The sequence below is a fragment of the Thermobia domestica genome, chromosome 16 (genome assembly GCF_964235325.1).
Source record: "Thermobia domestica chromosome 16, izTheDome1.hap1.1, whole genome shotgun sequence".
NCBI classification, from domain to species: Eukaryota; Metazoa; Arthropoda; class Insecta; order Zygentoma; family Lepismatidae; genus Thermobia; species Thermobia domestica.
The window spans coordinates 30,042,658-30,058,647 of NC_137469.1; the positions used below are offsets into that span (position 1 = coordinate 30,042,658).

The following is a 15,990-nucleotide window of genomic DNA, read 5'->3' on the forward strand; positions in this document are numbered from 1 at the left end:
GAATCCAAACCACATGAGCTCCCGCCGGGAATCGAACCCGGGTGTCCCATGCCAAAGGCGCGTACGCTAACCGCTTAGCCACGAAGGAACTCTTATCTTAATTTTTGACATAAAACATATCAAATAACTTAGCAAGACAACAGAGTTATTTTCATAGGAGAAACGTGCATTCCTATGTAGTTAAATATTAACATCCAATTGTGTAATCCCCTTTCCTCGAAAACTCTGCTTTCTGTTCTTAATTTAATTCAAATCTTACTCACTAAGCAAAGCAATATATTTCATTCTGGAAAGTTAAACGTTTAAGAGTTTCGCAAACTATCTACTTTTTAGACTTCCTAAGACTATGAATAAAATGCGAAAAACATTTCAATAATAAAATACAGCATTTGAGATCCCTTACATCTGATTAGCTATTCCCAACCAACGCCATACTTAATATGAACGAATCGGTGACTCATAGGCCAGTTAACAGATCGAATCGGTCGCTCATAGGACAGTTAACAGTTGATGTCGCACATAAGACTGTCGCATCTAGGACGACACCGCCAAAATTCCTTTGCTCTGATTGGGAACTATATTTTCGCCTTAGTATTATGGCGCGCCTTCACCCTGTTCTGCTTTTAACCCACTTGGAGTCAGACCACGTTAGTCCCGCTCCTGAAAACTTTGGATTTTCGACGGGAAAAGCAGTAGAATTCAGGTGACGATGCGCATAATAGATAGTTAAATAAACAATTCAGGAAGCTGTTGGGAGTCTCAAATAATTGAAATTTCATTTTAAAACTAAGTAAAACAGCTAAAATATGAATATGGAATTTCTAGCCACGATCACCATGTTGGACAGTACCCACATCCCAGGACAGGAATGAAGTGATTAATAGTGCAGGGGCGTAAATAAGGTCCCCGCAGACCCCGCATTGAGGGGGCCCCAAGCAATCACGGGGCCCCCAAATCGTGATGTAGGATGTAGAGAAGGGCCCCATTCCACGTTGTCTGCGGGGTTGTCTCCAAGCCCTTAGTTACGCCACTGTAATAGTGCATTAATTGTTAGGTGTTGTGAATTCTCAAAATTAAGATTCAGTGATCTAAAACATTTATGATATCCCTTTTACCCTTCCAAAGCTTATTAGGTTACGATGAGCCTGTCCATATATATAGTCTTGGTGTGTAGTTTCTGATTTTTTTAACATGGCGGTATATGATTTTGCTAACTGATTCATACTAGCTTTGCTATATTCAATAACTTACACTACAATACAAATGCTGAGCAAAGCAACGTGTTATTATAAAATAATGAAGAAATAATTTTGACAGTTTCGGATATCTAACATATCCTTCTTCAGACACTATCTAAAATCTGTGTCACAATTATTATCTTATTATTGTATAATAAAACGTTGCTTTGCTCAGCATTTGTATTTTAGTGTAAATGATTTGGCTGTAGTTAGGGTAATTCTTATTATGTCAGTGTAAACGTGAACATTGACTCCTATTTACTGCTAATTCAACCGTGTGTTCGATCTCCACTATGGAAATTCAGCTACTGGATAAAGGATATTCAACATTTGGAAATAACAGACAAACGATTAAATTAATACTTCTTATCACCCGGGTTGGGCCAGAGCAACTCACACTTGTGCAGTTGCCTGGATCCAGGTCAGGGTAGTATGAGGAAACATGTGTCTCTTCAGGATCAATTCAGAATTGATTCTCAAGTAGTAAAATTCGGGTACGAATCATCTTTTTAATAACTATTCAAGCTTCTTTACCACATTTCCATCATTATCCAGTAATTTTTCGTCTCTAGTTCCTTCTTCCTTTCCATCTTTTCTCCTACCTTCTTTCTCACTTTTCCTTTCCCTATTTCTAATAAAACTGAAGAGGGGTCGTGACTGGGAATTGTCGCTATAGACACGGTCATTAAATTCTTGTGATGTTCCTCTTCGGAAGTCCGATATAAATTAACCAGTAACAAAACATACCGTAGGCTACATATAGAGCGACAATACTGAAATTCATTTATTTATTTATATTTTCTAAATTATCCGATTGAAGATTTAAAATCTAGCGACATCCCAATCACGACAATTTCTCTTCATATTTTGGTGAGGTCTAGGATGTTTTGGTGTGGGACGTTTCGGTGTACCGACGTTACGATGTGAAGACGCGTGGCTGTAAAGGATGTTTGGTATAACATATTTGAGAGTATTAATCATATGCTTGTAATAAACAGTCATGAAGTGTCATAGTGTAGCTACTGTGCAATAGTGTAAACTCGTTAACATTGTCATTGAGTCAACTACAGGATGATAATATAATTCCAATAATGCATTCGTGACAATAATTTCGATTTAGAAGTGTCCACAGGCAAGTTTTATGGAAAAATAATATTCAAATTTACTGCAAATTATTCAGCGTCAACAAATAAATCTATTTCAAAAGTTCCTGAGACACAGTAATAATAATTACAAACTGAATAATACCTCGAAGGAACTTTATTGAAAACATTAAAATAACTTCAGTTTACATGGAATCAATAAGTTTACAATCCTAAAATTGTATACAACTCCCTTTAAGAATGTAATTACATCAACAAGTTTCTAAATTTGTACAAAAGTTGCTTAGTTTCTTTGTAACGTCGGCGTATTTTTTGTTTGTTCTGACTTCATGTCCGCCAGTTATTTGTTCCATTGAAACAGCAGTAAGAGATTTCTCTCGTTGCAGACAGTGGTGCCAACCTGTGGTAAAAAAAATATTTTGTGGGAATTTTTTACATTAATTTTTCGAATAGCGATAAAGAGAATTTTCATCAAAATTAGCAGTATATATGGGATTTATCATATATTTATTTTATAAACGCCAACAATTATGCTTGAATAAAGGTGAAATCAGTAACAACTGTCAAATGTTGTTATTTGAAAGTAGATGTTAGTGTGAAAGTGATTTATCCACTTTCGGTCAGAACCCAATCAACAAGAAACTAAAATTGTACTCTGTAGTTTAAAAAATGAACGGAAGAAAATAAGTTACACAGTAAAAAATGGTTGTGTTAATTCAACTCAAATTTACCACAGGGCAGTGGTTCCTTCGTGACTACCACTGTGCGGTGTTAATTCAATGCAGACCCCACGGTGTTAGCGTTTAACACATGTGGTGTGTTGCGTTTTTAACACACAACTGGTGTTGAGCGGTGTTAAATTCTGATCTGTGTTAGTATTTTAGGTGTTGATTTGACAGCATGTCAGGGTCGGTAGTGTGGGGAAAAGTGTTGTGTGTTACTAGTGGCGGTGTTGCATCAGCACGATGAAAGTAACACAATGTGCAGTGTGTTAATTATTTTGTGTTAATATTATACCATGTCAAGTATTAATATAACACAGTCCCGCCGTGGACGGCCCCAAGCCCGTGTTGAAAAAATGAAATGAAATGAAATCTTTGAGTTTTACGTCCTATGGTTATGCCGGTTAGGCTAAAGGAGACGGTGATGATGAGTAATGAATGAAAATGGTGGAATGAAGAAAGTGGGAGGAAACGGGAGAACCCCGAGAAAACCCACGCACGCGGTGTTTGTCCACCACAAAGTTCACTTGGCGGGGGCTGGGATCGAACCTGGGACCCCAAGCCCGTGTTGAGAAAGGGGAAGGGACCCCCTGAGTATGCCCTGGTCACATGCCTTGTGGTGGCAAGGTAACCCCCAGGGGGAGATAGGGTTTCGGGAGCAGTGTGGAAACACGCTTCACTCTTGTCTATCCTGTACTAAAAGCTGGGAACGATCTATTTAGTTGTCGGTGCAAATCAGGATAACAACCTACCAGCGGAGGTGAGGCTTCGGCTATCCTACGAAATGGGCGACTAACACGTGCCATTGGATCTGGGAGAGTACGTGTGACCTCATCACGTCCTCAGTGAGGTAGGTGGTCTCGACTGCCGTACCTACCGGCGGAGGTGAGCTAAGCCCTCGGGTATCCTCCGAAATGGGCAACTAGGCCGTGCCCTTGGGTCCGGGAGATAAGGCTATCGTGCCCCAACACGTATGAAAGAATGGGTACCTGGTGTATCCAAGAGTGTGGGCAGATCCAGTGCCCTACCGGGATGATGATGTAGGTTATCCTCAAAGAGAGTGCTATGCGTTCTCTTGGGTCCGGGATAGGATACTTAGTATCCTAACGCATACTCGCACCTCAGGAGTGCTGAGGAAGTGGGTCGCTCCTTCGTCCCAGGCTTATATATTCACTGGGTGCAGGAGCACACGACCCTACCAGGGGAGCCGCCGCTCCTAAATGGCAATTGTCTTTAAAGGTAGACAGTCTACATCAGCCATTGGGTCTGGTAATGTACGGTGTACCTCTACCCTAACTAGAGGAAGTCCCGTATTGCTTGGGCGACCCTACCGGGGGGGGGAGTCCAGCCTGTGGGGGGACCAAACGAAGGTGGGGGAGGGACCAATCCCAGAAATCTGGGTAACGGTTCTGATCCTACTAAAGGGAGGAAACTTTGTGGGATATGGGCCGGCACCAAACTCAAATGGTGACTTAACACGTACCATTGGGTCCGGGATGAGATACGGGAGTATCTCGACGTGTGCGTGGTACCTCTACACGACAAGGCGGTTGCCAGTTGAACGATAGAGGCAGGCAGGGACGGGATTGAACAAGCCCCCCTTGGGCATAGCCTGGGGCCCCGGATTTGGGTTGGACTCTGCGGGGCTGTGGTCATACCATGGGATTCGGTACCATGCGGGAGCTAACCCCAGGAATCTGGCGTAACGGTGGGCGTATGGGGAGGTGAGCTTGCCTTGAAACGCTCGGGCGCCATGCCTGCAGAGCATGGTAGGGCTGACTGGCTAGCAGTCTGCCTCAACCAGTAGGTTAACTGGTAGGCACTCAGGACTTCGGTCTGGCCGCGTAGTGGGCGTATCCCACTCCGTCAGAGAATGGGGGTTACATCGCTTAGGTGAGTCAGAATTAGGGGACAAATTCTGACGGTGCACTTCGTGCACGAGAATATATAGCGTATTGAGGAACTATGGGCGGGGTGCATTACATTCTTGCGGAACCCGTCCATTAAATAAACCGAATGGTCGCGGGCATGCTCCCCATGCATGCAATTAAGCGTGGCATAGTAGACCACTAGCGAACAATAACACAGTCCGTGTGTTATTTCAACATCATTTTCTTATTATTTCAACACACAATCTGTGTCATAATTCAAGGTCAAAGTCGTATAAGTAACATCGTTTTGGTGTTAATTCAATACTCCCTGTGTTAAAATTCAAGGTCACACTACCGGATTCACACCATTTATGGTGTTAGTCCGACTCCAATTCTGTGCTACTACGACATCTATTTCGGTGTTGAAATAACTCCGTGTGCGGTGTTAAAGGAACCATTTTTCTGTGTTGGAAAAGCTTGTGGTGTGCATGTTTACGATTACCGAAGATTCTACTTTTAAAATAAGAATAGTAAACTACAGAACATAGAGAAAAATCTTCATAAACTTTTTGTCGTTCTTCATAACGCTTATTGTGAAGTATTTCTTGATGGTTCGAAACACAACATTCACCAACAACTTGTTCAAGAATGATAGGAAACTCTCACCTATATCCTTACAGTATGTTTACCTCTTAATCGTGTTTCTACTGGTTTTCCGCCATTTTTGAAACACAGTCCCCGGTGTTCAGTGGTGAGCTCTAGTGCAGTGTAGAAGTGACACAGTAATACGGTGTTGTTTTTCGCTGTTGACATATTTCTTCAGAAACATTATGTAAAACAATAGAGAAAACATCACGCGGTTTGCACGTTGAAACTTTGCGAATACCTGGATTTGTTTAAGTATTTCTTTCTACTGTGTTTGACTGTAGCTTCAGTACATAAGCCTTTATAATTAGATGGCCAGCATATTTGGCAATCACGTAAAAAACAACACCGAACATTCTACACTTGTGTTAATTTAACACAGGATGTGTGTCACTTCAACTACCAGTATTTTAACACACAAATCCAAATGGAGAGTGAGTTGCCCTAACCACCTGTTTGTGTTAGAATCAATAATAAAAGTAATAGGCGTAGTACAAACAATTCATTTTATCTAGACCCTATGTACTATACCTAAAATTATGTAATGTATTGAGAAATTAAACTCACCACCCACCAGTTACAACGATAACATCATATATACTTGGGCAGAGAGTGCTTGAAAACAATTGCTAATGTTCGTTTTATTTACCTGGTTCGTATCATTTAATTAATCAAACCTCACCTTTTGAAACAGGAAACGTTTATTTTCCATCTCCATTTCAGCTTTTCCTTCTTAAGTATCTGTATAAACAAGTAAGTAATACATTATCAACTATACCTTTTCTTTTTCTTCTTTTCTTGGGACAGTGCATGCATTAAAGCACTCTCTGCCCAAGTATATATGATGTTATCGTTGTACAGTCATAAATGAAGCAGCTTCCACTTCACTTTGGTTGCTGCGAACTCTTGTATAAATTCTTCAAAGTTGATGTGTCTACCAGTCAAGATGTCTGCTTCGATGTGTACAATAGATAACTCGTTCAGTATTTAATTATACATGGTTGAACGGAGATAAGTCTTCAGCCTTTTTAGAGCCGAAAACGAACGATCAGCTGAGCTCCCTCATGGCTAAGCGGTTAGCGTACGCGCCTTTGGCGTGGGAGACCCGGGTTCGATTTCCAGCGGGAGTTCATGTGGTTCGGATTCCACGTTAATCAGTTGGTCCACGTCTCATATGGCCTCGCTGCTGAAAGGAACGCTGAACTAAAATCACCTGAACTCAACGAACGTTCATCTGAACGGTTTGTTACAGCAGTACACAAAAATATTCTTAATGTAATCTCCACATTTGGAAACACAGACTGCAACTTTTCTTCCCGTATAAATGCTAACATTTCTGCTGGTGAGTTACAGATTTATCTGGTTTTCAGAAGTCCCGCAAAATGCACACATTTATTTTATTTATTTATTTATTTATTTATTTTGCACCTATTACAGGGCATAAGCCCCAATTACAATAGGCTTACAAGAAGTAAAATATAAAAATTTCGTAAATAGAACAAAAATACATAGATTGAAACAAAATAAGTAAATAAAAGTTACAATAAGAGAAAAGAAAAGGAGAAAATTCCATACCTTCTTTACAAGTTATCTCCATTAACATGGGATTTCATAATCCAATAATAATATAAATACATACATTCACATGCACATACATACATACACGCACAGACACACATACACATATATAGATTCATACAAACATACACACACACACACATATATATATATATATATATATATATATATATATATATATATATATATACATATATATATACATGTATACATATGAGAAAACATGTATACATACACATACAAACATACATACATATACATAGAGTATTTCTAAGAACAGAGAATGTGTTAATCTATACTAAAACTAAATGAAATCATAATGATTAACTAGCGAGTCTAGGATATTGTACGCAAAAATTCATATAAATGTAAAACCTAAAAAGAAAACATCATATTGTTTGGAAATGTTGATTCTAGATCAGTTTCATATGCAGGCTAAAGGTTGGCTGCGCGTTCAGAAATGACACAAGAACAACTTTGCAGAAACTTACTAGAAACCATGAAGTTGTCAGACATTATTTTATCGCTTTCCTTTCTTCTAATTAATTCAACGTGCAATTTATCAAGAATAGGAAGAAACACCTCAACTTTAAATTTTCTCTGTTAGTACAACCTCAGTCTCTTACTTCATCGACTTGAATGTTATGTTTTTTAAACTTTTTATAATTACACTCGTAATCCATATCAGTTTTCTCCGTGGATTTTTGCTCATAAGAGTCGAACATGTCACGAAGGGAAGTTATAAAGTTCACAACTGATTCAAATAAATCATGTACTATTGATAAATCTATGTTGACACTTTGTAATTTCACGGTGACCCTCTGGAATCTATGCAGTGTATCACTAATAGAAATGCATAATACTACACAGAAACTTTGCAATCTGTGCTAAAGAAATCATTTTATAACATTTTAGCATTGAAAGATGCCTTCAACGCTAAAACTAAATTCCCAGAGGCTAGCCATTGCGCCTTCTCAACAATACGTGCAATCCCCAGCGATAATAACTTCGCTCCGTGAGCAGCATAGCCCGTAAACCTGTCTAAAAGAGCTGGTGAGGCTCTTTTTTTAAAAGAGCTGGTGAGGCTCTTTTTTTAAAAGAGCTGGTGAGGCTCACATGCAAGAGCCTCCGAGTGTTTCCGACCTATTATTTTGTTACCGAAAAACAAAAATGTTGAAGTATTGACTTTATTTTATAAGAAATCAACGTTAAAGAAAATATATGGTAGAAAACAGGGTAGGCCCGGCCTCTGAGCCTCATAGTACGCTTGGCCACTGTAAAATTGTAGCTGGTACATCATATTCATTACTTACACGCTACACATTTGTCTTCAAAATTTTGAGGGAGGAGTTCTAGAACTTCGGAGGAAAATGTGCCCCTGATACTGAGAATGGTAACTTGAAACTCGAAAACAGTTTAGGAATAACTCCTTTCGTTCTCAAGATATAGAATATTCCACACACTGTGACACAGAGATGTTGCAAGTGTACTACAAAGCCGCTATAAAATATTAAAAGGAAACTTATTGTTTAAATTTTATTTTATTCTTATAATTTACACTGTTTGTTGTTTCAGGGTTAAATTTTGGGCTGAAGAGATAGGAGAGGAATTATGGAATCTCAGCCAGAACATCACAAATGCGGAAAGAATGAAAAGCGTAAGTACTTAGAGACTGCAGGACTACAATCTGAAGCATATTTTTAAAAAATCCGAACAGTTGTAGAGCAAAACAATTTTATTTTGATAAGTTGGTCGGCGGTAGTTCTCATCACAAGAAACACGTTCCCAAACGTTTCTCTCAACCTCAGAACGCTTTTTTTTTTTTTTTTTTTTTAGAATGGCGAGCAACTCCTGGATCGATTTCTTTTCTTTATTATATCAAGTGTGTATAAACGGCATCTTTTCAAGGTGGACTTCAGGTAGAAAATAAAAAGAAATCTGCTAGAGTCAAGTTTGGAGACTACTGTTGTTGAGGAGGTATAACGGTCCCCATAAGGATCGACTAATGAGGATAACATTTTCAGTTTTTCTGATAGTCAAATGACAGCTCCAGCTGATCGAGTCACGTACCACATTATCTATTGACGTGGAAAGTCGTCCAGTTCGGAGATCTTCAGGAAATATTTCTACCGTTTGGTAAATACTGTATATCTCAAAATACTATGATTGGTTCATTACTTATACTTGAAGGCTTTTTGAAGCATTTCTCATATTTTAGTAGCAATTATTTTCGAGTTTTGAAGCAAAAGTTTACAAATTCTCGTTGTTCTTCCAACTTATTCATTTTCAATGAATCTAAAATTGCCACCCGGTCACTGCAAGTGTTCCAGAGATATTCAAACTCGTGAGCCCGTTGGCAACGCTAATCCTCTAATTGGGTACCGAGCCAGAGTCCATGCAAGCCACATTGAGGACAGTGAGCCCGGGTGGGAGCTCAAGTTCATTATACTCATTGGGTCCCGCGCTAACTAAATTCAGTGAGGCTCGATCAACCACTCACCATCCACATAGGTAGTACAATGAAGAAAAACATCCATAACCATCACTCAATTCATGTTTACCACTTAAACCATCACTCACACAAAGTTTTGCAAGTACGTAAATCATTAGGTCTTACTCTTCACGGATGACACTAATGTATCTCCACAAGAAAGAAGAATTTCAAGATTAGCAGCAATCACTACAACCTATGGACAACCTACCAACAAGCAGAGCCACCAGACTTCGGCAATCACACGACTTCTACCCCATACTCAGACAGAACTTCCCAACTACTCTGACTTCTTTCCTAAATTACTCTCCAAATACAAGCCACGGACAAAATAGCAGATACATGCTGGAGGTCCCTCTCTGCCTAGCGTAGAGTAATTTTTTGTTAAATGATGATGATGTGTCAGATCAAGCTCAGGCTTGCTATTCTCTATAATGCTCGCGCTCATTAATCTCATTGGGCTAGCACTCGGATTCATTTCACTCGTACTTGCATTCATTGACCAACGGGGCTCATTTAGACTTCACGCTAACTATTGGCGCTCGCGCTCATTCAGACTCGGACTTTGGCTCTGTATCTATTTATAAGGCTAGTGCTCCCATGGGCTCTCTTTCAATTATTAAGATAATGAGCTGGGCTTACAGTGACTAACTTGCAATTTTAGACTCAGTAAAAATTAAGAAGTTGAAAGAACAACGTGTATGTGTGAAATTTCGTTTCAAAATCAAAAAAAAAAAAAAATCGTACTGAACATTGTAAATGCTTCTAAAAGCTTTCGAGGCGAGTAATGAGCCAATCACAGTGAATCCCACTGAGACTCTAACTGCAAAATTGCAATATTTCCTCATGTTCACTTTGATAGTCATAGCTCAATTGCTGCCATTTGAATGATGGATCAAGCGGCGTTGTGGTTTCCAGGGTTGCCGGTAGTCAGTGTCCCAGGCATTCTGCTTGAGGTCCTATCCTAAAAGCTGATCCACTCTAATTCACTCTCCACATATTCTACCCTTCTTGTCCGTTTTCTTTTTGTAATTCTTTGTTACGTTTAACAACCTAGACAATAAATCCTAGTCGTAGTGTAAGTCCTAAAGAGGGTAAATTATGTAAGCACAAATCTCCAGATATCTTCTTTGCTGTGATCTGAGATAATTTCATAACTACACAGGAGTGCGTTCTACCATTCACTAGATTGAGTGTTACGTGCTCTATTCGATCTTTTTCTGATCAAGCCTTGTATACACGTAAGCAGTGACGTATGCAAAAGTTCGTTTGCGAGTTAAGCTCCTAAGTTCGCCTAATTTAAGGTGTTGGTATATATATATATATATATATATATATATATATATATATATATATATATTAAGGTGGTCCTTAATTTTTGATTTCCTAATTTCTTTGGACTCACCCCCTAAAATGGTTCCATATGGGACTAAATTAAGGAAGGAGAAAAATTAACTTCATGAATAATATTAAATGGTGCCCCAAGCGACCTAAAATTTTGAATCCGATTACAGTACATAATATATGAGAAAAATCTGGAATAAAATCTTGTAATTTAGAAACGGCTTAAGGGAACGCAAAAATACCCTGGATAATGGAGCTAGAGGAAAAAACACACCTAATGTTGTATAGTATTGTCACAGCGGCCATCTTAAAGTCCGCCATCTCGGATTCAGATCAACATTTTCAAATAGGAAGAGGGTCATGTGACATATCGTTTTGAGGTGGCGTCTCACCAGAAGCACAAATCTGGCACTGTTTTAAAGATAGCTTTAGTCGTCTAAGAATTATTACCAGTGAAAATATTTCTCTTTTTCACAAGTAATAACTCTTACACAACTAAATGCAAAGACATGAGTTTGGCTCGAAAAGAACAAGAGGGATATGCGCGGCTTCATTAGAAAGAGGAACGCAAAAGAAAACTGCACTTCTGAAAATGATTTGTATGAATTTTACACCAAAATACACGGAGGTAAGCATTTCAAGAAATGAAGATTAAAACCCAGTTGAGTATGTAAGATAAAATGTAAATATGTGCCTGTGTGCGCCCGGACCCTGCAAGAGATGTAAAAGGGGAAAAACTAATTTTAAAACTCCAAGACAAGTTGCTGCTCTTGATCGACAAGTCCACTGATAGAACGAGAATACATATTCTGACAGCGACGGCAGAAACATTAGGCCATAATGTAAAGGAACTAGTAATAAATATGCATCGATGCTGAGAGAAAATCCGTAGCGAAGTTGCATAAGACCACAAAAACAATTTCGGAGTGCATCAAGTGCGTTAGTTGTGCAATGATACGGAAAAGTACTGCCGAATTTGACTGGTAGAGAGACTATCGACGGGTTATCAAATTTATTACAGGAGATGCTCATGAGAGGCTAATTGGTGTTCTCAGTTTGTCATCATGAAGAGGAGAACGAACATATTATTTCTACTACAGTTTATTAGCTTGAAGAATGGAACTTGGTAAAGTTCGTGCAGGCAGTTTGTTGTCAAACTATTCCCTGCAATATGTGTCATGTGAACGATGCTTTCATTCTGCTAGAACAGATGCTCCAAAATGATCTTCTATACCTTCCTTGTAGACACTACATTTATGAATTGGTTTTAAAATGTGTATTTGACAAGTTTTTATGTTTCGTTTGCATCTGGACCGGACGTTTCCCTATTTAAGCATTTTCAGAACGATTGGTCTAAAATAGATTGTACTAACTTTATTCCAGAATTGATGATGATAATGACGTAAGGAACATTTCAGATGTAAGAAATGAAGTATTGAATGTTGCTATCAAACTTGTAGAAGCAGGACACCGCAGAGAAGATTACAGTAAATTTTTAGAACTGACATTCTTGGATGGCACACCTCCTCCAAGAGTTTTCTTTCGTTTGCCTGGAGCAATTCACCATGTAAGGTAGATGGGAAAAGCAATATACTGTTTAAAAATATTTCTCTTTCGCCAACATTTTCGTTTAACGAAGCAAATAGAAACGGGTCTTCGGAATGCATGAATTTTTCTGATACGACTATATGTCAAAGTTTGATTTAAATGTGATCAAGTATCCCATTCACCATTAGAAGACCTGCAATTTTTGAAAGCTTTGTGCAGTTATAGGGAAATAGATAATGAATTATCTGAAGTTTCTCTTTCTAAATTTTCTCCGCATCTCTGGTACTTGAAGGAGGAATACGTAGCATTGGAGTTTTTTGATGATGAAGTTAACATAGTGGAAAAACAAAAATTGTTGAAAGAATTAAAACTGAAAGGAGAGACCGTGAAGCAGCAAAGAGGCTTGACGCAAGGATAATATCATAAAAATTCTTGCGAAAAGAGAAATCAGTAATTTTGATACAACAAACAATTTTTTCTCGTGAGATTTAAAATACCCAAAGGGTTTCTTGAGTGTGATCCGATTTCATGGTCAGATAACAATGACTATCTTCAAGGAAAGACAATAGTTAAATTCATCTCCGTAATAAACGATGCAGCAGAAAGGGGAGTGAAACTAACAGAAGATTACAACATCGTTTTTACGAAAAATGAGTATCAGAAACAGTTTCTTTTGCACATAGTGAATTCTCATAGATAATCTTTTCCTAGATGTGACAAAGTGAACTGTGTAGTATATAAGATTGAAAACTTATTGAAAACTTACCCCAAAGCTACAGTACTACATAAATAAGGGATATTTCAATTTCTCCCATGTTATATTTTTTCTTTTTCCTCATAATAGTCTATGAATCATCTTGATGGAAAAACTTATTGGTAGTTCATGGGGAAACAGATTTAACTTTCTCTAGCAGTTTGTTTCCAGTTTATGTAAAATACTTCCAAAATTCTTACAAATCTGTGGTCCATGACTACAATAAAATAACATTACATCGAAGCATTTCGTTTTTCACACGTAATAACTCTTACAAGATTATTGGTAGCTTGAAAATAATACGAGATTTGTGCTTCTGGGAAAAAGCCACCTCAAAATGATATGTAACATGACCCTCTTTCTATTTGAAAATTTTGACCTGAATCCAAGATGGCGGACTTCAAGATGGCCGCCATAATAATGCTATACAAAATTAGGTTGGTCATTTCCTCTAGTTCCATTATCCAAGATATCTTTCCATTCCCTTAAGCCGTTTGTAAATTACAAGAGTTTATTCCAGCTTTTCCCCATATACTATGTATTGTAAACGCATTCAAAATGTTAGGTCGGTTGGGGCACCATTTAAAATTATTCAATGGATCTAATTTTTCTCCTGGATTAATTTTGTCCCATATGGAACCATTTTAGGGGGTGAGTCCAAGGAAATTCCTAAATTTATTTTTGCCCATATAAATAAGGACCACCCTAATATATATATATATATATATATATATATATATATATATATATATATATATATATATATATATATATATATATATAATATGGTGTGGTATGGTTTACATATCTTGCTTAAGGGCGGATTAAAACTCCAAAACCCCCTTCTGTAAGCCACTGTAGTAAGAAAACACTTGCTAAGTACTAGGCCACTAAACTAAACTCCATGACTTCACAGTCTACAAAGGCCATTATGGCAAGGCAGCATAAGTTAAGTAATGTCTGGTCTACATCAGCTCCATCGCATTATTCTGGCTTTCCAGGCAAGAATTAAATACCTCTTAGCACAAATACCGCAAGACACTGGGTCAACAGCGAAACTTCTGCTTTCCAATAGATTCAAAGGCACATGTGCTGACTGTTGGACTAATGAACAATTAAATCGCTTTTTTTTTTTTTTTTTTTTTTTTTGTCAGCAATCTGGCTTTTTACACGACCATATCCTGAGCCAGACTTCTCATTTCCTTCTAGATTTTTCTCCATATCGTTTATTATTTGGTCCACAGTCTATATTCCAGAAGCTGTTTCCTGCAATTCCAGGATACAGAAAAAAGTGTCAGACATGTGTCCTTCCTATTGTGAGTGGTTGATTGTACTGTCAATTAGTGGCGTATGCAGAATTTCGTGAAGGAGGGTTCAAAATCGCAACTTCATATACGAGGGTAAATTACCTTTACATAATATTTACATAATATTACCTTTACATAATATTTACATAATATTACCTTTACGTAATATTTTGCTCAAAGAAAGTCGAAACTTTGAATCTTCCATGCGTACCCCACTGCTGCCACTGAAAGAAATATTAACTATATGCGTAGCTATTCTAGTGGCAGTGGGATTTTTGTGCAACAGACAAATATCTTCAAGTTTTCTAGTAAGTGTTGTGACCCACAATTCACATATGCCCTGGTAGTAGTATGGTGAGAATCAAGGATACCCATATGCGGGTTTCGGGCCCAGGTTGTGGCCGTAACTTTTTTTGGGGGGAAGGGGAGGAAGGATATAATTTTTCATTCAAAATGACACAATCTAACTTCAATTATATTATGTATGATTATGCTTTTAAGAACTCTAAAAGAAAATTTCGACATTGAATAAAATTAGTCCACAAGGCAAGATATCTTTGTTATGTCAACTCTGGCTTTTTTTAATTATTTTTCTTTGGAAGGGGGAAGGAATTACAAATTTGGGAGGATTGCGTCCAAATGCATCGGGGTGATGAGCACCGCTGGCGAGAGCAGTTGTGGACAAAGTATCTCCAATACTTTCAAATAGAGGTAAAGGATGTGTATACAGTGTGTTCGGAAAAAATCATTTCAGAGTTTTATCCTTGCCTCTCAAAAAAAAAAAAAAAAAAAAAAAAAAATTGTCGGAGCAATATGAAAAGGATCATTAGTCAAGAATGAAATGTCGAGTAAAAGAACATATTAATTATTTTAAATCTGCATTCCAGTAAGATACCCGTGGATATGAAATATGTGTCAGTTTTCAGTTCTTGGTCTATTAGTTTTCGTTTCTAGAACAGTTTTTTTTTCCTCTATGCTTTGAGATTAACCCTATTGACGCCCTTATTACACGTTCACTGGTCTTTTAATAGAATGTAGACTCAAAACGATCACTATCCTTTTGCCAGATCCTCATTCTACGTTAAGTTCCTGTGTTATGTCCCTTTATTTTGAAGTTCAGACCAATTATTGGCAGGTTTTAAGTCTGAAATGGCGAATTTGAATATATAGAGAGAGACCCTAATGATTTCTTGTGAGATTCATTTTCCAAAGATTTTTCCAAACATCTTGTAGATTTTTCTTGTTCAGTATATAGGCGCTTCATATGAAAACTAACCCTAGGAAACAATCACCTTACTGAATCGCTTGTTAAGAATGTTCCAGCCTAATTAGTATATGATAATCGGATATTTCAATAGTGAAATATTCCTCCTCAGCAGGCCCGCAACC

The 15,990-nt window shown here is 37.9% G+C and overlaps 1 protein-coding gene across 2 annotated transcripts in view; it reads left to right on the top strand.

The window, feature by feature from the left end:
* The window catches only part of LOC145672965 (voltage-dependent calcium channel subunit alpha-2/delta-3-like), a 166,409-nt gene that overhangs the window by 11,281 nt on the left and 139,138 nt on the right, over positions 1 to 15,990 (top strand). For both annotated transcript variants that reach the window (XM_081742231.1, XM_081742232.1), the window contains exon 2: positions 8,733 to 8,814. In XM_081742231.1, coding sequence (XP_081598357.1) covers positions 8,733 to 8,814 — 82 coding nt within the window. The remainder of the gene's footprint in view (positions 1 to 8,732; positions 8,815 to 15,990) is intronic.